The 25102-nt window shown below is 43.4% G+C and overlaps 1 protein-coding gene across 8 annotated transcripts in view; it reads left to right on the forward strand.

Moving 5' to 3' along the window:
* LOC110979570 (twitchin-like) overlaps nucleotides 1-24596 on the forward strand; it is a 106111-nt gene extending 81515 nt beyond the window's left edge. For all 8 annotated transcript variants that reach the window (XM_087131957.1, XM_087131971.1, XM_087131972.1 and 5 more), the window contains 29 exons: nucleotides 114-225; nucleotides 539-711; nucleotides 1126-1257; nucleotides 1624-1767; nucleotides 2165-2320; nucleotides 3276-3568; nucleotides 5121-5280; nucleotides 5946-6057; nucleotides 7117-7289; nucleotides 7815-8093; nucleotides 9305-9595; nucleotides 10084-10131; nucleotides 10509-10562; nucleotides 10782-10866; nucleotides 11162-11362; nucleotides 11806-11944; nucleotides 12963-13162; nucleotides 14466-14603; nucleotides 15027-15147; nucleotides 16039-16138; nucleotides 18450-18567; nucleotides 19290-19462; nucleotides 19797-19833; nucleotides 20104-20236; nucleotides 20813-20996; nucleotides 21326-21499; nucleotides 21827-22126; nucleotides 22426-22539; nucleotides 22960-24596. In XM_087131957.1, coding sequence (XP_086988083.1) covers nucleotides 114-225; nucleotides 539-711; nucleotides 1126-1257; nucleotides 1624-1767; nucleotides 2165-2320; nucleotides 3276-3568; nucleotides 5121-5280; nucleotides 5946-6057; nucleotides 7117-7289; nucleotides 7815-8093; nucleotides 9305-9595; nucleotides 10084-10131; nucleotides 10509-10562; nucleotides 10782-10866; nucleotides 11162-11362; nucleotides 11806-11944; nucleotides 12963-13162; nucleotides 14466-14603; nucleotides 15027-15147; nucleotides 16039-16138; nucleotides 18450-18567; nucleotides 19290-19462; nucleotides 19797-19833; nucleotides 20104-20236; nucleotides 20813-20996; nucleotides 21326-21499; nucleotides 21827-22126; nucleotides 22426-22539; nucleotides 22960-23192 — 4577 coding nt within the window. In that variant the 3' untranslated portion in view covers nucleotides 23193-24596. The remainder of the gene's footprint in view (nucleotides 1-113; nucleotides 226-538; nucleotides 712-1125; nucleotides 1258-1623; nucleotides 1768-2164; nucleotides 2321-3275; nucleotides 3569-5120; nucleotides 5281-5945; nucleotides 6058-7116; nucleotides 7290-7814; nucleotides 8094-9304; nucleotides 9596-10083; nucleotides 10132-10508; nucleotides 10563-10781; nucleotides 10867-11161; nucleotides 11363-11805; nucleotides 11945-12962; nucleotides 13163-14465; nucleotides 14604-15026; nucleotides 15148-16038; nucleotides 16139-18449; nucleotides 18568-19289; nucleotides 19463-19796; nucleotides 19834-20103; nucleotides 20237-20812; nucleotides 20997-21325; nucleotides 21500-21826; nucleotides 22127-22425; nucleotides 22540-22959) is intronic.
* Nucleotides 24597-25102: the final 506 nt, after the last annotated feature.

The raw sequence follows: 25102 nt of genomic DNA on the forward strand, positions 1-25102 counted from the left end.
GTCTAATATGGGCTTTTTGATTTGTCCATGTTTTAAAACCATCTTGGATTTGAGTGGTTAGAATTCTCCCACTTTTCTGACACTGTGAATATGATTGGTTTTCTTATTTCCAGAGGGCACAGCCCCATTCTTTGACAAACGGCTGGAGAACGTCACTGGTTGCCAAGGTGACTCGGCCAAGTTCACGTGTGAAGTGTCTGGTACCCCACAGCCTACCATCAAGTGGTGAGCTAGAACAACATAGGATAAAAATAAGTTCTTGACAGACTTGTCAGGACATATGAATACGAGTAATGGTTTTTGAAAACTTGAGTACTTGTGAGAACTTGTAGGACTTGTGTTAGCTTTCTGAGGGCTTGAAATCAACATGTGAGGACTTGAAATAGACAAATGAGGACTGCTTCAGACTTGTGAGGACTTGTGATAAACCCCCGTCAGTTAAACCATAAATGGTAATTTTTGTTTTAATATTGCTTACATCTGCAGGAAAGGCAGATGAAACGTGCTAAAACTGTTTTTTTTTCTGTTTGTTCCCCAGGTATAAGAATGGAGAAGAGCTATGGCCAGGAGTTCGCTTGTCAGCCCGGCAGAGTGATCAACTCTGTATACTGACCATCAATGACCTGAAAGATGCAGACTCTGGCGAGTACACCTGTGAGGCCAGCAACAAGATGGGCACCGAGCGCTGCAAGGCCAAACTTGCTGTCCAGTGTTAGTCCCTATTGCTCTTTGTTTTCTTTTGTGTATTACTCACTGGCCAGAAGATCTCAATGATAAGTGTCAAGGTCCTGGTGTTCTGCAGTATGCAACTCCAGATTGTATTTCTACAGATTGCAGGTTTTAGTCTGGCCTGCGAGGTCGCAACACTTCTTTTGCTTCGGAGTAAACAGTTACTGAGATGGTAGACTGTGAACTGAATTTACTGTTTATTGTATTCAGTGTATGAATTGGCCATCTACGGATTATTTCAGGAATATTATTGGCCCGATGAGCCGCGGTAGTATTAATGCATCCTTTGTTATTACAGTATTCTCTATTCAGAAAAGATTGACCACTTCAACAGGTAGTTTTGCCACACTGACTTGTCAGTGTTTGATTGCTGTGTTCATCTGTGCTTCATTTTAGTGGCCCCCTCAGTGGGCAATGTCCCCCGCGAGGTCACAGTGGAGGTGGGCAACCCATTCAAGGTGAAGATTCCATTCACCGGCAAAGGGGACGTTAGTGCCCGGTGCTTGAGGGACGGGCAGCCGTTGGATGGTATGTTGTGTGCCCAGGTTGTTTTGCATTTGAAATGCGTTCATGGCTATGAATAAGTGAAGCAAAGACTGGTTCATTCTTAGCATGAAAGCAAACATGAACGTGATTCTGTGAAATCAGCTTCATGTTGCAAATTTGCAACAGTGGAAAACATTTCCACGCAAGTGAAGTTTGCTGCTAAAGTTTTGTGATGTCAAATTTGCTTTGCCTTTTCATCCTGACAAATGAGCTTGACTTTAGTGTCAACTGTTTTAAAAATTGTTTTTTAATTGAAGTTTTGTTAGCAATTTGTTTTAGTTAGCTCAAAGTAAACAGAAAATGCTGCAAGAAAATTACATTAGTTTGTTTTTGATTTGGTCCTTGCAGATGACCGTGTCAAGATGACCGTCTTTGATGACTACGTCATCATGAATGTGAAGCAAGCTGAACCAGAGGACAATGCTTCATTTAAGGTCACGGTCGGCAACGATGCAGGAAGCGACACGGCCAGCTTCAACGTCAAGGTTCTCGGTAAGAAAACAACCTTGGCTCGTGGGTGCTGCCGTTGTTTTGGTTGCAGGTTCTTTTTGGCAGTGACCCATTCGCCCCTGCTGTTAACCAGGACTGTGACTAGTTTCCCGGATATCCAATACCTGACTGAAAAGAGTGGTAGCTGTTCCAATGATATGGTTTTATTCTGTAACTTTTTAAATTTTTTTCGGGGCTTGGTTTTTGTTTGAAGCAAAAATGAGTGGAGAACCAGTCTTAAGCAGTGCGCTTCACATGGCACTTTGACCCGTAGCTTGTTTATGCTTAGCACATATTTCCTTTCCTCAACTTAGCATTTCTGTAGAAACTGGTCCTGACATGTGGGCACCAATTTCTCCTTCCTCATATGTTTTTTTTGTTGTTGGCTGTTTGCGTCCAGATGTTCCCGGGCCACCTCGTGGTCCGTTGGACGTCGGTGAGGTAACCAACCACTCCATTTACATCTCCTGGAAGCCACCTGCCCACAATGGAGGCCTGCCCATCAAGTCCTACTATGTGGAGAAAAAGGAGGAGGGGACAAAAGACTGGATGACAGGTATGTATGAGGGTCATTCCAGAAATTAAGGGCCCAAAACTGACATTTTTGTGTTTTGTTGCATCTGACCTTTGTTATCTGACCTGGAAATATCACTGGAATTGATTTCAAGCTATCACCATTTGTTTGGCAGTTAAGTTCCATTAATTCATCACTCTTGGAATTAGAAAATGTGTTTTGAACGTACAAAATCATATGTCAGATGTGATAGGGAAAAAAACGGCCCCTTAATTTCTGGAATAACCCATGAATGATACAGTCGAGTACTTAGCAAGGTACTGGTACTTCGCAAGTATATTGAAAGTTCCTTAGTCTGTGCATAGAAAGACACAGGCTGTTTACTCATGAGCTATAACAAAGGTATTTCTATGTTATTATTTAGCCACTGTGTACAAAGAAAGTACTTGTTATAACTAGTGAAAGATAGTTTAGAAGTACTTGGCTACAGCAGTGGATTGAAGTGTTCTTGTCTGATGGCTCAAATTGCCTCAGTTTCTTGAAGACTTGTTTCCAGCTAAGGGATTTTGGTTTGATTTGTTACAAGAAAGGGACGTTTTTTCAGTTATTCCAGATTCAATGACAACTGACCAATTCCTTTTATAATGGGGAAGTTCATGAAATTTCTCTGCATATTAAGTGCCAAGTGAAGCTTTGATGACCAAAGGTTTTAAGGATTAAACATTAGTTGTGCTGGTTTTCAGAAGAGTTATCCTGAAAGTACAAATATGCTAGTTAGTATTTGCCAAAAGTCTTTGCAAAAATGGCCCACAAACAACAATGAAAAATGAAAAAAATGGGCAAAATTTGGCTTTGTATGAACTATCTGGCCACACTTGGCAATAACAAGTCTAAAAATGGCTGTGGCTTCTGGCCAGTGGCTTTCATCGGAGAATACATTATTTTCAGCTCTGAGCCAAGTAATTTGAACATGGCTTCCATATTGCAACCTCTGCAGTTGGGAGCTTTGTGCGGGAGACCAACTTCCTGGTGCACGGCCTGCAGACAGGTGTGGCCTACGAGTTGCGAGTTTCGGCTGAGAACGACATTGGCCTGGGCCGGCCGCTGAGTGGTGAGTCGGCTGTGGTGGCCAAGAGCCCCTTTGACCCACCTAGTAAGCCTGGTGAGCCCGACGTCAGCCAGGTGGGCAAGGACTTTGTGACCCTCATGTGGGGGCGCCCTCACTCTGACGGTGGGAGCCCCATCACCGGGTACTTTGTCGAGAAGACAGAGGCAGGAGCAGATAGATGGGTAAGGAGAATGCGTTGTTTTGGGTATGGAGAATTTACATCTTGAGAAGTTTTCAATTGTGCTTCCACTATTGATGTTCATATGAACCGTCTTAATTTTGGTTGCCATTTGCTTTGTGCATGAGTGACAGAGGGCTCTCCATTATGTTGGAGAATGTGCCGTGGAATGGACACATTGCATGATACAGCCTGACATTTGATTGTACGAACTGCCTGGAATATGCTTGATCAAGTCTTATCTGGAAAAAGTGCGTACTATTTGGGTCTTTATATGGTCGCAGAGTGCCCAGACACAGTGATATCTCAGGCTAAGCTTTTCACTGCCACACCAGTTAGGTGGATTGCTGCTGCTGCGATCTCATAGCCTGCTGCCCAGAACCAAGATAGGTTGGGTAGCTTTGCACATGATGAGCCCAGGCCTTTCCTGTGAAATTAGCCATATGCTGCCGGGTTTAATTTGAAATTGCATGACGTATTCCTGGGGGATTTTTAGATTTTCCGTTTTCAAAATTCTTCCCAAATTTATTGTGTAAACTTAATTTACTGGATGTTTACACCCACACAAGTGACTGTCTGGTGGCTACTCTAATCTGACAGACAACATCTTTTGATGCCAAAGTATTTCAGCCAGGCCTGCTGCCTTGTAAAGAGAGCCCAGATTGTGGGGTGTTATGTAATTTTTTTTCCCCTGAAACTGTCCCAGTGCGCTGCTGGCATCTTTTCAAATGTGGACCAGATTAGCATGCAACAGTATTTTAATGGTCATTCCTGAAGTGCTGGAGCGCTTTTGTCCCTGGTGGTAATCTGGTCGCACAGAATGCCACAAACAGTGGTATAATCATTCAAACATTGACAGATTTCCTCCGCTATTGACAACTGAAAAAATGTTGACAATTCTCAGCAGCCATGTCGTTTGTTCCGAGTACAGTCATGTGTTACAAGGCCAAACTCTTTTGTCCGATTTCGGGTATCCCGGCTTTGCGTATAAAGCCAATGTCTTCGGTTCTGGGCACCCCTTCACAAAGTGGTTAGGGAGTATTTAGTTAGTGGGTACCCATGAGTTTAGAGATGGTTCTCATGATTTTATTGAGTAGTTCATACCTTGAACCCCCTTCATGGTGGGATTTTTTGACCGCGACTGCTGGCTTGTGGTATGCCCTGAATGGAGGGCTTTGTCCAGCAGCAGGCCCCATTGAACCAGCAGCTGCATGGTGAATAGCCTGTATGTGTGGTATGTACTAATCCTCACACAATGATGCGGTAGTAGCAGTCTTCTGTAGCGAAGGGGTTAAATAGCAATATATATTACAGCATACTCCTCAATGAGCCAAGATGGTCTAAACATAGCCGTATGGGCATGATGAGCAGGAGTAATAATAATGGAAATTCTGTGACATTTTGTAAAAGAGCAACATTAGTGCTCATGATGATCATTGTTTAAATTGCTTAGTTTTCATATTATCTGTGACCATGCATGGCTTGGTACTATGCAGTCTGCGTTGTGAAATGACCACTGGCTGTTTTCATTGAAGAATCTGGCTTGTCATCTCCAGGTGCAAGTCAACCGTGGTCCCGTCGCCCACCTGACCATGACCATCCCCAACCTCATTGAGGATCGGGAGTACGATTTCCGGGTGACGGCTGTCAATGAGGCTGGACTGGTCAGCGAGCCGGCCGTCGGCAGCCACTCAGTGCTGGTCAAGGACCCTAATGGTCAGTTCAGTGATATATATGTACAGGGGCCGTAAACCCACTACCAAATGTTGGCAAGGATTACTCAGTAATCCTCAAATAATGGTGGATGCCTTGTGCCAACTGTAGACTTCCATGCCGGGTACTTACAAAATTGAGTCTTGAATCACAAGGCATCAAATTTCCAAATGCTAATACAAGCCAAACTTATGCGTGTGACTGAAAACAAAGTTATGACTTACTGTTTTGCATGATTTTATACCTGCCCATATCACTGAGTGAAAGGCCATTGGACACATCTACTTTAAATAAAAATAACTGGCACTTTTACCTATTTTCTGAACAAGAGTTGGCAGAAATGCTTCTACCTCAAAACATTGAAGCCCATCCATTTCAAATTTTAGCCCAACATTTTTAAGTATATTCAAAACATCAACAGTACCATAGCAGTGTTGTTTTGGTACCCCAAACTACAAGTACAGTTGACTCTCATACTGAAATCCATGGGACCCAGTGAAAATGTTTGCGATACTGGGAGTCGATGGTACCTTTATTATTGAAAATTACATGAGAACCAGTGACAAATAAGTGAAGATGTCTCTAAATGTCTGTAAGCGATTACGCAGTTCAGAATTTTTAGGACTGGGTTTGAAGCATTTCCGTTTTGTGGCCGTTAACTTTTCCAGAGGTAATCAGACCTAAGTTTGAGGAAGGCCTGAGGGACACCACAGCCCACGAGGGCAGAACAGCCACATTTGAGTGCCAGTTCAGTGGCAAACCGCACCCAGAAGTCAAATGGTGAGATTGCCTCCCCTCCCCTCCCCCTTCCCCACCCCCCAGGTCCGCTGTCTTCCATCGTTATAGTGTACACATATGAACTGGCAATGAGGGCACTAATGTACGTCTGAGCCCAAAGGGACTTAGAGTGACCTGAAGAGAGTCCTATTTCCCATTGCAGGCCTAAGGGGGGCAAGGAGATGCGCTAGTGACTAAATCACATCAGTCCATTATGCTATTATTATTATGTATTTTATAATAAATACACCTCTGTCTAAAATGTGAAATAAGAAACTTCTGCGAATTTTGTAACCGAAATGTTTGAATTCAACCATACAACTAACCAGCAGTCAATGATTAAAGGAGCGCTTTCATTTTCCCTTCTTTGAGTTGCTGTTAACTGTTCCCTTCATGTGAGGGTGCTGTAATCCGTCAATATTTTTGAATACTAGTGCCTGACCAGGCACTAGTTTCTGCCACTTATGTGTGTGCGATGTAGTGGTGCATGTCCATTTGGTGCTGACGTAAAGTTCATGTACTGGCCTATATCTGAGAACTACACCTAACCGTATTGCAGCCAATCAGGACAAAGAATTGGCAAGAGGTGTTTATAAAAGGAAACATTCAACCTGTTGTGGAATGAACACTGGACCAGGGTTGCCCAGCATGGAGATCATAGAAAAAAACTTTGGGGAAAAATAGTTTTGTGGACTTCGAAAAATACACTTTAGGGCTGTTCCAAGTTTGGCCTGGGGAGTGGGTGGTGAATAAGAGCAGAGTTTAACCAATATTTCTTCTTGTTTTGTCCCTTTGTTTTATCCATGCTAAACAGTCGTTGGGGGATTTTGAACTCCCGCGTTTAATAAACCCCACATTGGGGGATTTGAAACCTCTGGGTTTAATATACCTGTTCCAATACATCTGTCTGTGAAGCTTGAGTTGGTTTTCAATCTGAGAAACCGGCCTCTTATGTAAATGATTATTTTCAGTTTCAGTGAAAGTTTTTTGTCAGTTGAAAGAAATTATCAGATTGAAGAAAGTTTTGTCAATTAATGACTTTGATTATACTTCATGTGACAGGTTCAAGGGGTCACGTGAACTGTTCACCAACAACAAGTACCAACCAGAGGTGGACGGTAATGCTGCGATGCTCACAATCAGCAACATCCAGCCCGATGATGTGGATGAGTACTCCTGTGAGATCAGGAACCCCGGGGGACGGAAGGTGACCCGTGCGCAGCTTCTCGTCAAATGTAAGAACCATAAAACTGGTGATAATCCACTTGGTGCGAGTTCCGAGAGGTTTCATTTGTTTTTGTAGCAGTGGCATCCCTTTGGTTGGAATTCAATGGCTGTGCGCACAGATGTCACGCTCACATGGCTTTGGCCACGCTGAGCATGCCCGACCTATTTTTGTCAAAAGTATGGTCTTTCTATGCACACCAGGTGCCAAGTTGAAACAGCCTTAAACTCAAAAGCGGTTCTAGCAAGTTGTGTCTCATTTTCATTCTTGCTGAAGTTGATCATTATAAAAGGAGACATTTGACAGATTATTGACATTGAAAAGTCATGGTATTGGGGACAAACTTCCTGTAGTCGAGTGCATCAGAAGTTTCTTTACAAGTCATAAGAACTTTTCAAAGATCAATAAATATTATCGTTAGCAATGTTGCAGATCTTTTGAATAGCTTGTGACTTGGATTCACACGGAAGGCCCAGTGGTGGACTTTCCATGACTTGTGATGGACTCAACTCAATTTATCGCATCTCTCTTGCAGTTGCACCGAAGATCAAGCTCCCAGCCCGCTTCCGCGACACGGCAGCCAGCTTCATCAAGGGTGAGACCATCAAGCTCAAGATCCCCGTCACGGGCTACCCCAAGCCCACCTCCAGCTGGACGCTGGATGGCCGGCGGATCAGCCGTGGTGTGGAGGACACAGACCGTCACGCTGTGCTGACCATAGCTAACGCCGAGCGCAAGGACAGCGGGGAGTATGAACTGACGGCCGAGAACGAGGTCGGGAGTGACTCTGCCTTTATCCATGTCAACGTCAATGGTAAGAATGCGGCGTAGTGCCAGTTTGAGCAAGATGACAAGCATGGACCTTTTCTCAATTTCCACTTCTGAAAACAAGCCAAGGTTCCACTGTTAGTTACCAGATCTCTGCTTTTGAATGTGTATATGTCATTGGTTGCAACACAAACTGATGTATCATGTATTTAATGTCTATGGACCGTACGTCACTTTCTGGTGCATTAAAACTATTGTATACATCACTTCGTGGAGCAACCGATGATGTGATGCAGTCATGCTTGAGCAACCTCTTTTCGTCCTGGTGGCAAAATTGTATCATCATTCTATTTTCTACTCTTCTTGACCACATCATGTCAGACTTGAAAACTGCCAACAACTTTCTGTGACAGTTTCACAGAGAGCTTGTTAACATGTTCTGGCTTTGTGTATTCACAGGGGCAGATGATGGGTTAGGCCGTGTGGTTTCTTGTTCATTTTGCGCACACACACCCAAGTGTGTAAATGTCTTCAATCGTGGACTCCCTATTGTTCCTCTTTTGTTCATACTTTTTCGGAAGACCTCCCATATGTTTTGTACACGTTTTCCAACCGTGGGCTCTTCGGCAACCGTGGACCCTATTGTCCCCTACTGTTATAGGTCCACAATTGAAGGCGTTTACACACTCACACACACACACACATATCCATGGAGATGACTGTGTCTACAACTTGGCCTCTGTACATGACCAAAGCAAATATTGCTCCATTGCAGGGCCATAGAGTGTAGCAAAAATAAAATTACAGTAAGAAATGTAACAGATCTTGTACAAGTAGCTCTCAAGAGTCAACATTTGTGGTAACCCTCTTACATGTATTTATTGTTCAGAAATTAAGGAAGTGTCAAAACAGAAATAAAGACAGGTCCGCAGATTACTGAAAAGCAAAATAAATCACTACACATAGGGCTATCTTCACAACAGGTATAAAAACCACAAGATAGTACATAACGTGAAAAAAAAAAAAAAAAAAAACACTAAAGAACATTTTCAGCAGCTTTGTTTCTTTTACTCTCATTACTTTACATAAATTAAAATTTAAACATTAAAACATTTTGACTCTTGACTATGAAAAGTAGCTCTGGTTGTTTTTAAAAGCCTGGATTTCCCACTTGAAATAATACCATGTTTGGGTTCTGTTTGTTGCAAACTAATTCTGTCTGCAAATGGTTAGTTTTCTAATTCTTCGGTGCCTCAGATGTTCCTGGAGAACCCATCGATCTCCAGGCCAAGGATGTAACCTACGAGAGTGTTGAGCTGAGCTGGCAGCCTCCGGCTGACGATGGGGGTAGCCACATTGACGCCTACGTGTTGGAGAAGCGGGAGTTTGGCCTGGAGTCATGGAGCCGGGCCGGCTACACCTCAGGCCAGACCAACCACGTGTTGTCCATGCTGACACCCAACCGGGAGTACCGATTCCGTGTGCGGGCCGAGAATATCACCGGCTCCAGCAAACCGGCTGAGGTCACGCACAAGATTGCTATACCTGGTACGAGCGCAATACCAACTGTGGTGCTTCCAAGCTATTGTTAAACTGTAGAGGCCAAAAGTTCTTTTGAGGAGGCGTTCACCATGGACATCATACTAAAAAGTCTGGACCAGTGCTGTAGTATTGAGTGAAGCAGCCATCTTATCATGCCAAATATAAAGGTGATAGTTGGCTCACGTGCCATTGCAACTATTGTTGCCACAAATGAATTGGTGGCAAGGAGTTCTTTGTATTAGCATCAAAGTTACATAATAACATTGCCCCTGGGGGCTTTGGTGAGCTCTGTGTGCTTGATCGAGGGCATTGCGATTCCAGATTTTCTATAGGACATTCATGGTGCTTGCCTGATATTTATATATATATATGAAACAGAAAAAAGAAAATTGTTTGGCAAATGGCAGAAATTCTTTGATTGTTGTTCTCAGGAAGAAAAGTGGATGTATATTATGGACTGACAAATTCCTTTGTTGTGCTTGCTTTTCCTTAAGAACCAGAGAAGCCTATCCGAAGGGCTTCCATGGCAACGGAGGAATCAGGTGAGATTTTTGTCCAATTTTCATTTTGTGAAGAAAGTTTTGATTTGAATTCTCAAAATGCATATGTTTGAACTGTCTTGAAAATCAGTATTTGTGTTTCCAGTTTGGCAAATCTTGAAAGACGTCCATGGTAACAAAGGGGTTCATGCCTTTGGTAAATTTAGGAAGTGTACCTTCAAACCACTTTTTTCAGTTAAGCTTGAATTTGCGTTATGGATGCACAGTGAAGGACATCATTACATGGGTCCTTGAGTAAGGATGCAATAGAATTCATCCTAATTGCATGACTGCAGACAGACTGCGCAATTGTTGGTGTCTCTTCCAAATGAAATTGTGTTCACTTTGTTGTTTCATTCATCTTTGCTTTTGTCAACCAGTTGCCCGCCCTGAAAGACCAAGACTTCCTAGAGTCCATGATTATGATATGATTGGTAAGTTCCACAATGATCATTTTGTGAAAATCTCAAGTCACCCTCGTCTTAATTTAAATGTTGTGCTGCAAAATGTGCTAAACTGTGTGGGAATGATATTGGAAATAAGCCAGGTTCAGTGTCTTCTCCACCGTGAAAGGATGTTCTCTCCACTCCAAAAAAGGCATTATTGCAAAAACCTGAAATGCTAATTTCAATAACTATTTTTCTTTTCTCTAGTTGAGGAAGGTTTTTCACCGAAGAAAGTCAAATTGCGTAAGACGTCACCTAGCGACCGCTATGAGTTTGGGGAAGAGCTTGGAAGGTGAGGTTTTTTACAGCAGAAAACTCCTGGTCAGTTTTTTTGGGCCTCAGTGCTTTTTCTTTATAATGAATGGAATTCCCCTGCACTTTGCAATGGTGAATGGATATTGCAAAAAGATTTGAAAAATAACATAGAAGTATAGATATTTTGCAGTTCTATTTTGTCTGGGGATTATCCTATCTCATATATTGACTGGTCAATATTGATTGGTCATACATTGACTGGACATATATTGACCAGTCAATATATTACAATTTACAGCTTTATTTATGTTTTATCAATTTTATTATCATAGTGGTGAATACGGTGTGGTCCGCCGAGCTGTGGAGAAGCCCACTGGCCGCAACTACGCTGCCAAGTTTGTCTCAACGGAGCCAGCTGATAAGGCTCACATCAAGCAAGAGATGAACACCATGAGTGCCCTGCAACACCCGCGACTGCTGCAACTGCACGATGCCTATGAGACAGATGACCAGATGGTCATGATCCTGGACTTGTAAGTGGAATACTCAACCCAGTACACTATTGACATCACACTCTGTAAACCACGAAAAGTTTGGAGATTTTTGAAAAAGGTGTCACACTAAACGTAGCTTTATCAAATTTCATCCAAATTTTTAGCTTTTCTGTAAAGGATCTGGGCCTATTGTTTCACAGAGTTAGAGAATCCAAAAGTATTGTTTAGCAATTTCACATGCTAAGCTTAAAAAAAAGAGAACAAGTTGCTGGTAATTTACATGGCAATTTGGCTGGTAACTTGTTTTTGTGAAACAAGTATTTTCTGTGCTTAACAAATTTGCATGCTGACGTAATATTGTGCCCTTGTTGGTCAAAGAAGAGTGAATCTGTTTTGGAGTCTTTCACCAAGGGTTTGACTGTATTAAAGCTGGTCACTTACAACCTTCTCCGTCTGACGAAGTTTTTTTCCTCTGGCTGCAGTTTGAGTGGAGGTGATCCCTTTGACCGCTTCAAGGACTGGGAGCATCTGACCGAAGAGGAGGTTGCCCGTCTGACCAGACAGGTCTGCGAAGGACTCAATTACCTACACCTCAGGAACTACATGCACCTGGACCTCAAGGTAGGCCCTAGACTGAAATCACAATGTAGGTCACAGAGTGAGACCTGAAGGTAGACCCTAGACTGAGACCACAGTGTTGGTTACAAAGTGAGGCCTGAAGCACCTCAGGAACTACATGCACTTGGACCTCAAGGTAGGCCCTATACTGACACCACAGTGTAGGTCATAGAGTGAGACCTTAAGGTGGGTCCTAAAATGTGGTCTCAGGGTAGGCCCCTGAATGAGACCTTAAAGAAGGTCACAAGCTGAAACCCCAAGGTAGGTACAGAATGAGACCTCAAGGTAAGCCTCAAAATGAGGTCTCAAAGTTGGCCCAGAATGAAGCCTGAGGGTATGCACTGGAATGAGCTCCAGGTCCAAGACTAAGACCTTAACTACTTCCTGTCAGGGCATTTATCAATGTTGATGATGCTGGGGCAGGATATTTATCATTTTCTTCATTTACTGGACACTTACAAGCGCGTAAAGGCATTTCTGGTGTCCACTCCAGCCAGACAGACAAAATCTATTGACACCTGAGTATTTCAGCCAGGTATGGTATACTGTTTCAAAACAAGGCAGAATTATCTCCACTTTTGAGAGTGAAAAAATGTTGGTAATGCCCATTAGCCTGGTCTTTTGTTCCGAGTACGGTCTTTTGTTACAAGGCCCTGTTCCCTTTGTCCAAGTTCGGAGACCCTGGCCACACTTATAAAGCATACGTGTCCGGATCCGGAGTCCCCGGCAGGAAGCGGTTAATTTAGGCACCAGAATGAGATCCATGAATAGGTCCCAGAATGATACGTTTATGGAAGTCCAAGGTTAACACCTCAAGGTAGGCCACTGAATGACATTCCAAAAGGTTAGACCTGAAAATGAGACTTTAATGTTGGTAAAAGATTGAGACCTTGAGGTAGGCCCCCCATTGCAGATTGAGACCTCATCAGGCTTAGTCCCAAGGATGATGCTCCAGCCTTATTTCAACCACCAAAGTCATCTCCCCAAATTCTTTTGGTCTTGTGTTTTACGCTTCCCACAGCCCCAGAGCATCCTGTACGAGACCAAGAAGAGCAACAACATCCGCATCATTGACCTGGGCATGGCCACCAAGCTGGACCCCGAGGAGAGGGTCAAGGTTGTCTCAGGGTCATCGGAGTACTCGTCACCTGAGCTGATCAACGGCAACCCGGTGGGCTTCTCCACAGATATGTGGACAGTGGGAGTTATTGTCTACATGCTGTGAGTGGACTGAGCCTAATGGTCCTTATAGTGCTAGCTGTCATTGTCAGCTTGAATATAGACTAACGGCTAGACTGAGATCTTGTCACTGCCACAATACCACACTTGTGCATAGGTTGTCTTAGACCCATAGGGAGTTGCGACATGCTAAATTGCATGTATGCGCCATGTATGAATGTGCTTAACGTGTGCTTGAGCATCGTGCCACAAACGAGAAGGTATCTCCCTGGTTATATTCTGTCCTCCGACATTTCAAGTTAATTTTGATACGAAACTAGAAGGGTTCAAAACCAGTACCATGCAGAGCCGGGAAATTGTAGTAGAGTACAATTTCAACCTGCTACCGTTTGGAACACTGTGCCACTACCCTACCTACTGAGCTATCAAACCTAATGTTGGTGGGGGTTTCAAGCTATTTGTGAATTCACTCATGGAGTGCAAAAACCAGAAGGCATTAATCTTAGTGTGCATTGTGGCCAGGGATTGCGCAGTCAACGTGTTGAGCAAAGTCATCCATTCTGCAAATGTTTGCAACAGCCTACAGAAATCACTCCAAAAAAGTTGATTTGATAAAAATTTACCTGAACTTATAACGTGGCTGTTGCTAAAATAATGCATTATGTTAATAAGGGAATAAATGTGTGCTTGACCAGTCTTGAACATGCATTTAAGACCAGCTCAAGAGAACGGACGTGATTAATCTCCGAGCCAAAGCTAGGGCATTATCAGCATTTGTTCCCCTGGGCAAGGTCTTAAACATTAGTTTAAGACTGGCTAAGCACATATTTATTCCCATTCACGAATACCTTTTTCAATATTCAGAGAGTCAAAAGAAGTCAAAATGATAGATTTCTAACAATTTTGTTCTAAAACTTCACTTTCATTTTCCCGAACACCCCCATCTGTTTTATGGTATATTCCATTTGAAAGTTGTCCCATAGACTCCCTTCAATGAACTTGGCATGTGCGTGGCGTGTCGTGTACACACAGACTCCTGACCAATCAGACCCGATTAAACTGTCTCGTATCCATGTGCCAGCACGGGATATACGCAGCGGGCATTACCAACTTTTCGGGCAGGCATTATCAAATGTTCGACCAATAGGAATAGAAAAACTGTCTCAGGTATTTATGAATCCCTGTTGGCATCCTTAAGACAACACCCTATGCAGGAGAGCACGCAATAATTCTTGACTCATCCTTCCAATTAAGGCCCCCGAAACGTTTTGTGGAAGTTAACTTTTCTTACAGATTTGGCACTTTCCTAAGTTCCTGATCGATTGTGTATTTTTTTGGCTCCCAGACTTAGCGGTATACACCCATTCAACCACGACCCAGACAAGATCCGACGGGGACGTTGGGAGTTTGACCAAGGGGCGTTCCGCGGCATCTCGGATGAAGCCAAGGATTTCATCAGCAAGCTGCTCATACTTGACACAGAGTGAGTCACACCCGTTTTCCTCAAATTTAATTTTTAAAGAAGGAATTGATTGCGACAGAATGTCTTTGGAACTGTTTAGTTATGTAAAGCTTAATTACATCAAACTTTTAAAAATAAATTTCTTCTGCTACCAAATAATTAATTTTTTTTCATACCCCATCTAGACCCACTTCTTCATTTTTCTGAAAGTCATTGTTTGGGGCAACAAGGTAAATGACATGTTGCATGTAGTTGCGTCAATTTGTCACCAGAAACCCATTTATATTCAGAACTGGCGTAAAATGGCTTGCGTCAGGGCACAATATATAACTGGCTCGTGGCTTCAAACCTTCCCTTCTTTGATCAGGAGTCACAAGCCTTAGGCATCCTCTTTGGTCAGAAGTCACTTGTTTGCTCATTTTGCCATGTTTGTCTTTACTTTAGGCAGCGGATGCCTGCCTATGAGGCTTTGGAGCACCCGTGGCTGAAGGAACCAAGCAAGTGGTCCCGGAACCGCATCTCTACTGACCGACACAAGATGCTGACGGAGAGACCTGGATGGTTGGTAAGTTTAAAGGGGAGCACTGCAGGTTCGTCTTGGCACCAATCTCTGAACTCTTTGAGAACAAGCCAGGGCTTTCTGTAGCTGCTGTGATTACAAAAGCCAAAAAAGAAAGCTGAATCCATATTGTGAAAATTAGCCCATCAATTCATCAAGGTCTGAAATGAATCTGGAAGCTGGAACCTGAACTAAATCTGTACTTTGGAAAATGGCCTATCTATCTATTAGATTGAAATGAATCTCAAATCGTATTTTAACCACTTCCTGCCAGGCGACCCGTTTTTGAGTACACAGGCTTTATATACAGAGGCGGGGAGCTCGGAACTGGGACAAAAGAGTTGGGCTTTATAGCAAAAGACTGTGCTCGGCACAAAAGACTGAGCTGCTGGGCATTACCAGCATTTTTTCGCCCTCAATAGTGGAGATAATCCAGCCTTGTTTTGAAACAGTATACCATGGTTTGAGGCATTTGGAGCGAGCGGATTACCACCGGGGACAAAACTCTCCACCACCACAGCGATGAGCCATACAGCACTGCTGCATTCTAATCTGGCCCGTATTGAAAAGAGGTCAGCAGTGCAATGTGCTGGTTTCGGGAACAAAAGAATCTTACGTAACACCGCACAATCTGGGCTCTTTTTCCAAGGCTGCAGGCCTGGCTGAAATATTCAGGAGTCAATGAATTTACCTGTCAGCTTTAGAGTAGTGCCCAAAGAGTCCTTTATCTGGGTATAAATGGTCATTAAATGAAATGATGAATTTTTGAAGAATTTTGAAAACGGAAAATCTTAAAAAGGACCCGGCATCTTGTCTTGCTCAAGAAAAATCCACTCGGCAGCAAATGGTTAAAAAAACAATGGCCAATTCCTTTATTTTGTGTGCTCTTTTCCAAAGGTCGGTACCCAGACTATCGGAATTGGTCGGCTATCCAACACCAGCACCCACCGCCGACGTAGACCACTTGAGGGCGACTTCATCATTGAAGTTGCAATGTGTAAGTCTAAGTTGCATCTCCATGGCCTCAGTGATGACCGCCTTAACGTCCCAGATCCTTTGCAATCCAGCAAGAGGTTTTCTGAGGATTTTACAGGATGGAGATTGGTAGAGTTGAACCACTGTTATTATGCTGGGGGTCAAAGTTTCCATAAAGTCTAAATACAAAATTTCTAGTACAAGGAGGATTGTCGACGGGGAGTTCGTTAGGTATATCAAATGGCAATGTGAGTTGGCACGTGGCTGCGCTGATAGGGCTGACTATGCATGCGTATTGCTGCTCCCAAATAATAATAATAGGAATTACTTAAAAAACGTTTTCCATGTCAACGACATCACAAAGCGTTGTAAACTAAATACCATTAAAACAAATTTAAAAGAATGACAATTACAACATCATAAACAGGCTACAAGCTGCTACATAAGAAATTCAAGACTTTCGAACTGCACAATTACAACCAAATAAAATAAAAAGACTTCCTAATAGCAAAATTGGACTATATTGCTGAAAAGTAATTCTGGAAGAGGTGAGTTTTTAAGCTGCTTTTAAAACAATTTAAACTCCCAGCGGATCAAACTGCCTTTGGAAGGGCATTCCATACACGAGAGGCATCCACTGAAAAAGATCAGTCGCCGTAATATTTTGTTTTACTGAGTGGCTGTTGTAAGCAGACCACACCTGAGAAGGTTGATCGTAAGGAGCATACATTAGTTTTGGCATGAATTAGTTCACAAAGGTAGGCTGTTGCCAAATGGCCTAGGTCACATCTCAATTTGGGTATGCACTGAAGACAGGCAAATATCCTTTATTCCTTTCACTGTGGTAAAGTGAGACAGTATAGGAATGCAATGAAATGTCGACATTCTTGAAGGCCTTGGACTTCGACTCACATCCATTCTTGAAGACCTTGGACTTCGACTCACATCCATTCTTGAAGACCTTGGACTTCGACTCACATCCGTTCTTGAAGACCTTGGACTTCGACTCACATCCGTTCTTGAAGACCTTGGACTTAGACTCACATCCATTCTTGAAGACCTTCGACTTTGACTCACATCCATTCTTGAAGGCCTTGGACCTCGACTCACATCCATTCTTGAAGACCTTGGACTTTGACTCACATCCATTCTTGAAGGCCTTGGACTTCGACTCACATCCATTCTTGAAGGCCTTGGACTTCGACTCACATCCGTTCTTGAAGACCTTGGACTTTGACTCACATCCATTCTTGAAGACCTTGGACTTCGACTCACATCCATTCTTGAAGGCCTTGGACTTAGACTCACATCCATTCTTGAAGGCCTTGGACTTCGACTCACATCCATTCTTGAAGGCCTTGGACTTCGACTCACATCCATTCTTGAAGACCTTGGACTTCGACTCACATCCATTCTTGAAGACCTTGGAATTCGACTCACATCCATTCTTGAAGACCTTGGACTCACATCCGTTCTTGAAGACCTTGGACTCGCATTCATTCTTAAAGGGGATGGTCCGTGCGTGGAAGATTTCTTGTAAAACGTGCATGAACACATAAAACAAACATATATATAACAAGAAAACACATCTGCATAATTTCAAAATGCTCAGAACTATGTTAAAAATTGTAGTTTTCACGACCCTATTTCAGCCCCTTCTGGGAGTAAAAGCTAAACGACAGCCGCTGGGTACAGAAAGTTTCTTTTAAGAAATTCCTAAGAATTGTGACGTCATAGGACGAAGTCCTTTATCCGGCAACCGTTTACTGTTACGCAATGACGCGTCGACATGTACGTAATGTAGTAGCGTTAGCGTGTGCAATCATGTCAGACTCAAGCGACTGTAATTCCAGTGTTGAATTCCAGTGATCAGTTGTCATATTCGTCTTATTCATTTGTCAAAGAAAGTGACATTGAAGGAGCTGATGAGGCACAAGAAATATTGCCTTGTCAGTTCGAACCAGAATATACTCAAGAAGAGATTTTGCAACTTGAGGCTGTTGACCACGGGCATGGTGGAGACCCGGAGGATTGATAACCAAACACTGACTGGTCATGATTTCATTTTTTCCTGTACTATTGTAAAACTTTGTTTTTCTGAAAAGACATAATTGTCCTGCCATTGGCTATTCAATAGATGTATAGTAGAAGCAGTTTTTTGTCCAAGGATATAGGCTAGCCTACTTCATTAAAGTCGGTGTTCCATTCTGACAATTTCACCGTGCACTGCGAGTCACTTGCTTGGTATCGACGATCATTGATCATTGATTTTGTCCCTGTGTTAGTATTTTGGTATCAAGTGTTATCGTTTGGCCGATGTTCATTTTGTTTAGCGCGCAAGGAGGCACGCCCCCGCTTTGTTCACCGACCCATCGACACCTTTGCAATGGAGGATCGCGATGCCACGTTCAAATGTGTCATTGCAGCGCCCTCAGAGCCTGTTGTAACTTGGTGAGTCGGCCGGCTTTCCGCCCCCCAAAAAGAATACAGATTTGGTTGTGTGTCACATCTGTACGGAATTCAGTGAAGGGTTTTGAAGTCAGTGATTGATTACTGTAACAGGAAAGCGTTAAATGGTAGTGCATTCTATTGAGATTCAAACCCTAAAGCCAAGCCTGGCAAATATCTGCTCTTTTAAAGGGTGGGTCCTGGGTTCGAATCTAGCCTGGGCCAATTTCACAGAGCTGCTTAACAGTTAATAGAAAAGTTGTGCTAACTTTAGCAGAAAACTCTGATACCTTCAAGCACTATTTGAAGGCGGTTGTTGGTGTGGTGTGCGTGCATAGAGATTTCTATTGTTATGCCACTAAGTTGAAGTAAGTTTTTCCTCCAAGGTCAGCATGCCTTTGGCTGCGCTTTCTGCTTGTGGTCTCCATGAAATACTTGGAGCCTCTGTTGGCATCAAATCATGTACTAAGCAGCTCCGTGACATTGTATGAAAGAACTCAGGGATTCAAGTCTTGACAGTTTTTTATGTTCAATTAGGGAGTTTTTTGACCTCATGATAAGTGTTGCAGAGCTTTGATTTTACTCAGATGGTATGGAGTTTCACTCTACGCGACACATAGGGTTGGGTTTGTTTTTCAGGTAGACTAAACAACTGCAGATCCATGACATTTTAATAGTGATGTTGAGTTTCACTCTGCATGACACATGTGGTGGTCTTTTTTAAGGTGGAAAGACGACAAAGAACTGAAGCAGAGCTTGAAGTACAAGTCCAAATACGATGACGTCAACTACTCCTTGGTCATTGGACGTTGCCAGCTAGAGGAAGCTGGCCAGTATATGGTCAAGGCGGTCAACTCCTATGGTGAACTGATCAAAGAGTCGCATCTCACTGTCGAGCGTGAGTAGGGTGGCAACCGCGTTATAACTGGCTATATGGCTGAGAGCAACACAAAGTCTGTAGGAAGTGGCAATAGCTGCTGGCTATTTGCTCCCATAGGCACGTGTTATTACAAGCCATAGCTGCTGGATTAGAACACAGTCAAAGATGACCACATTGCCTCTTGTAGAGCGGTCCACAATACCAAGTTTCTCAAAGAGGCCTGACATAAACCACTCTGTAATTCTTTTCAGTATTTTTTATTACAGTATAGAAAGAAATTATTGAGCATATTGAATTTTTGCCATTTGTGATTGACGTATTGTTTTTTTTTTTTTCAAAAATTTGTTTGTAGCTGATCCAATGAAGAGACGTGAAGAAAAGAAGAGAAGGTAAGGAAAAATAAATCCATAAAAACTTGCTTTGTTGTAAAATCTGCAGTTTTGATTAGACTTGCAAATATGAGGGAGAGGAATTTTAGGGTTGCAGTGTAGTGTTGAAGCTTAGAAATCAGAGTCAGCAATTTAAACATTTTCGATTCAGGCAAAGATCCTGGGTTCTTAATCCTACCATGGACAGGCAGTGCTGGTGTCCTGAGCAAGGTACTTAACGCCACACTTTACCTCTCTCAACCTGTGAGTCTTATTTTCGTTTTGTCGCAGACCTGTAGAGCAGCTACCCCCACCTCGTCCCGACTCCAAACCGGCCTTCACATTCCGCCTGCGGCCACGGACCATCCAGGAGGGATCCAGCGTCCGGCTCAGCTGCATTGCCTCTGGTTACCCAGAACCTAAGGTAGAACCCCCTGCCCTCTAGCCTGAGTTATCTAAAACCCAAGGTATTCCCTCACCTGGCTTTTTAGCCAGAGAATGCAAGATTCCAACACCACAACGTCTTATCAGGGTTAGCAAAAGCCTAACATATACCCCTCAGACTCTGTAGCTTGGGTTACCCAACATGCAAGGTGGTCCCTCTTCCTCTAGGTTATTCACAACCATCTGTCTCTCTTTCCCTAGTTTCCCCGAGCTATTTTTCTCTGTCACCTGACAGCTTATGAACACCTCTTGCCAGGCTCACATAGAGCCTAAGGCTGTCCCTCAAGCCAGGGTCATCCAAAACCTGGTTTTGTCCCTCAACTGTCTTGGTTAACCAGAACCTAAAGAGTCTGATACTCCTCTCGGTTACTCTTAACCCAGGTAGTCACTTACCTATCCTTTTAACCTGGGTTACCCAGAACCCAAGGAAGTCCCTCACGCCAGGGTAACTCAGCGTACAATGTTGTGGGAAAGGAATTGGACTGTGATGCCTTTGTCACATAACGAGAGCATGTTCACAGAATGACAGCTTATTTTGCATCTTCTTTCTTGCCAGGTTACGTGGATGCTGAATGGCGAAGTCATCCCTAAGGCACACCCGGACTTCAAGCAGGAGTACTCCTACCGCATGGCGGTACTAGAGATTGACCGGGTCACTCCAGAGACCAGCGGCCGATTTGCCTGCATTGCCGAGAACTGCATGGGAACTGACGAAACGGAATGTATAATCAGTGTGGAAGGTAAACAATAATCTGCAAGCACACAAGAGTTGGTCACAATGTGGTCAGTATGGAGTCAACACAGCAAACTCCCATGTCATGTGCCCAGATTTCGTGATTGTGCTTTGTAATTTCATCCAGGGTAGGTGAGGAAAATTATTGAAACAAACCTACCCACTCGATGTAAAGATATTGCCACCCTTGTAGTCCTAGGACCTCTGCTCCACTCTCTGATTCAACATTTCAACACTTCTCCTTGTTTAAACCGGGCTTCAATAACCTAGCTATTCCCATCAATCTATTCGAAATCTCTTCAAAACAACTGGCAAGAGGCTGTCATTTTTTTGCAGACCGATCCAGGCGTGGCCAAAAGGTCTCTAGTCAGGAGTACAGTGCCACCACCCGACGGTCCAAGCGACGTGAGGATATGACGGAGGAAGACACATCCGCGGCGGCTCGGACCATCCAGCAAGGCTTCCGGGAGTACCGACAGAAGAAAGAGAGCGTCTCTGAAGAGATCACAGGTCAGGAGACAAGAAACAGAGACTTCCAGTCAAAGCTAATTGGTTCATGAAACACTCCCCCATCAAAGTCCAGTTTAAATTTGTTGCTCACCTTAAATGTTTATGAAGAGACAGTACCATTAGAACTATTTTCAGTTTCAATATAAGACATCCTTTGACCAAGATGATGCTTTATAAAAGCTGAAGGCATCTGTTTTCATAGTTTGCAAGCACCATTTAATTAGTCAGAGCCTAGCAGGTGAAATAGGTCTGCTGTTCACAGGGCTTTGACCAATTGGAAGTTCTGTTACTTTGAACAAAACTGGAAAGATTTTTTTTCTGGCTCAGAATCGGAAGAAGGTGGAGTGCACGTGCGCAGAGAAACGCGCAGAGAAAGACGGGAAGAAGTTCAAGTAGCCCAGACCAGCTCCTCTGATGCCACCAGGGGCGAGGAGAGCCAGGCCCAGATTGAGGTCGGTGTCAGAGAGGCCATAGATGTTGACTTGGGAGGGGCCAAGAGGGAAGACATTGCCATGGTCGAGGAGTCAGGTGTGGTGGAAGAGGCAGGTGTGGTTGAGGAGGGAGGTGTGGTCCTAGAGGATGCCGCCCAGGTGGAAGAAGCACCAGAAAGGGGAGAGGAGGCACCTGGTGAGTTTTTAGAGCATAGACCGGCTAGGGATGGATTGGCCGGTGCTTGTTGGCTGATGAATTGGTTGTAGGTTGAATGGTGGACCAGCTAGAAGGCTGGCCAGCAGGTTGTCTTTCCATCCCCCCCCCCCAATTTCGTGAGGGGCTTGTAAGGAGGCTGGCTGCTTAGCCATTGTTAGTTGGCTCACAAAGTGAATTGCTTGGCTGGACATCAAGTCAGCTTATGCAGTTGAATATGTCTTTTTTGCATTATATCAATGTGGCATCCAAACTTGCTTTGCTTTTCATTTTTGCTCCAGCTGTACCGGAGGGCTACAAGGGTCCCATCATGGTGGTCCAGCCTCAGTCCGTCAGTGTCGAAGAAGGAATGAGTGCCAAGTTTTACTGCAAACTGTTAGAAGCAGCTGACGAAGGTAAAGACTCATCCCTATTATGCTCAGTAAGAGTAAAATCTCCTTGCATGTAGAGGGCCTAAAGTATTACCTAGCAATAAAGGCCAGTAAACTTTGTTGGCAACCTGAAAATGCCTAAGTCTAGAGCCTATTTAGTGAGAGTTGGGTTCTAGCACCTCACCGTGAAATCTGGCTCATTACAAGTCCATTTTAAATCCGGCCTTCAGTAAATTCTAAGCTAGTCATCAAGTCTAGTCATAATAGACAGGTTGGATATGGACAGTGGCAAATACATGCCTTTGCCACTGTTCTTTAAACATTTTTTGTTTGCATTGGGAATCAGAAGACTTGTAAGAACCTTTCTCTCTTTCCGCTCGCAGCAAGTGTGTCACTTTGTTATTGAAATTCTCTTCCCTCTTTCCTCATGTTGTCCTCGCACAGTCATCTGGCTCAAGGATGACCGGGCTCTAGAGGACGGAGGCCGCTTTGCCATCTCGGCTGAGACCAACGAGTACTGTCTGGAAATCCCCATGGCCCTGTCCACCGACTCAGGTCTCTACACCTTCAAGGCCAAGAACGCTCATGGAGAGTGCCAGACGTCATCCTCGCTCCAAGTTGTCCTTGAAGAAGCCGAGCCTGTAAACATCGAAGAGATTTTGAAGTCTGTGGAGTAAAAAGAAAACAGCACTTAGAAAAGTTTGTCTTGGACTACTTTTTCGTTGCCATGGAGTGTGAGAATTGTTAATTATGAAGGCTGTAACACCAAACTTTCTTGTATAATTTTTCTACAGGACACTGTAATCACCAGAAGCTTTGCAAAGTGTTGTTTTCGTGTCACATTTACTCTTCAGGCTTGTTTTACTGTATTTTCTTCTTATGCAAGAGGGTTAGGTCTTTCTTTTAACGTGATCAGTTTGATCTGTGATTTCAGATTCGGAAAAAAAAAATGAAAACTAAGAATGTTAATGTATTTGTGGAACATTTTGCTCTTAAGCTGCTAAAGGAATAATGAGATTAAGAAAAAAGTACACTTTTTAACACTGCTGTGCAATTGCTTATTTGCGAACATTAGCTGGGTTTTATTGGCATGTGTCTCAAAGCAATGAGCACTAAAGGGCGCTGTTTTCTCCAAGTGCAACCTCTGGTGGGTCTTTGTGACTATAGGGCCTCTGCCCAGCTAGTGCTTCGTGCAAATTAGGTATCATTCTTACAAGACCGTAGCTCTACAGTTGGTATTGTTGTACCTCGAAAATTAAACTTTGCCAGTTGGTAACTCTGTATGTAACATTATGCCAGCTTTCTTAAAAAATAGATTCCTCTAGTGAAAAGTAGTTTTCAGAGACAGGCAGGGGCAGTACTTCCTTTTTAGAAAAAAAGTGGATGAGTGGAACTGAGATAGTGGTGTGTTAGCTGCATTGCTGTGACATGTCTGCAAGAGGCTGTATGTGACTGTAGCCTGGCTGAAGCTGGACTTTAACACTGGAATTTGTCATCTATGTGGTACTTTCTGCAAGACAGGAAAGAAAAAAGGCAAGCCAGTTTGAAGTATAATTTATGAGGCACAGCTTGAAATTTCTGGTGTACAAGGATTGTGTTGGCCTTCCAGGATTAAGTTGAACTGAACCGTTGAAATGATCAGTTTGAATAACTGCACTGGGTACAAAGTGGGGCTAGTTTTTACAATCAACTCACAAGGACTGTGGCATTCTTTTCAGAATGAAAAATCTTTTATCAAACCCAACCTGCCATTGGCTTGTCTGAGCCACCAGATGGTGTTTTGACCAATGACATCTTTACATGTACATGCGTCTTGTGATATTTGCACTCTTGTACAGCCTTCCCGGGCAGTTTCAGTCTGATCAAACTGTATCCTCTTTTTAAGGTGGTGCAAGCCCTCAACAACAGCACACATACCCCATGATTGTAAATAGCGCCCTCCAGTTGGGAAGAAACTTGAATATCATTTTTTCAAAATTTGTGCTACTTATCAATAGAGAGCCCTGCAGTGTTTTCTGTCCCGCAGTAATTGAATATTTATGGCAGTAATAAAGATTGAGTTTTTAAACGTGACAAAAACAGCAACTGTGCCACGAGTTGACTTTTGTACCCGCTTCCAATCTTCATAAATTTCAATTTGTACAATGATAGTCTAAGGTTTGGTAAAATTAAGGAGGAAAAGACAGACAAGGGGAACACTAAAATGTTGAAGGTTATTATTACCAAGTGAAAAGATAATGCTTCATATATTTGAAATTTTAAACCTCGACTGAGAAGTGTCATTGGTCCGGAGGTAAGGCACGAAACTTCTTTTCCCTGGGGCCGCCAGAACCGGTTTTGAATTTAGGTAGTCCCCCCCTTCACTTTTTATCCCCCTTGATCCAATACGGGCGATTCACAACAGTGCACCTCCAAGAGTTTGCAACGTGTTGTCCACTAACCGTTCGTGAAATCTGTCTACCCTTTCCAAACGCTCATTGGACCGATGCATTTCGCACACTGTGATTGGTCAACGCCTTGCAAACTCTTGGAGGTGCTCTATTGTGAAACGCCCGTGTTGTTTTAGGAGATAAATATTAGAAATGGT

The sequence above is a fragment of the Acanthaster planci genome, linkage group LG02 (assembly GCF_054643075.1).
Source record: "Acanthaster planci isolate LZ-2023a linkage group LG02, COTS_SCS, whole genome shotgun sequence".
Taxonomy (NCBI): domain Eukaryota; kingdom Metazoa; phylum Echinodermata; class Asteroidea; order Valvatida; family Acanthasteridae; genus Acanthaster; species Acanthaster planci.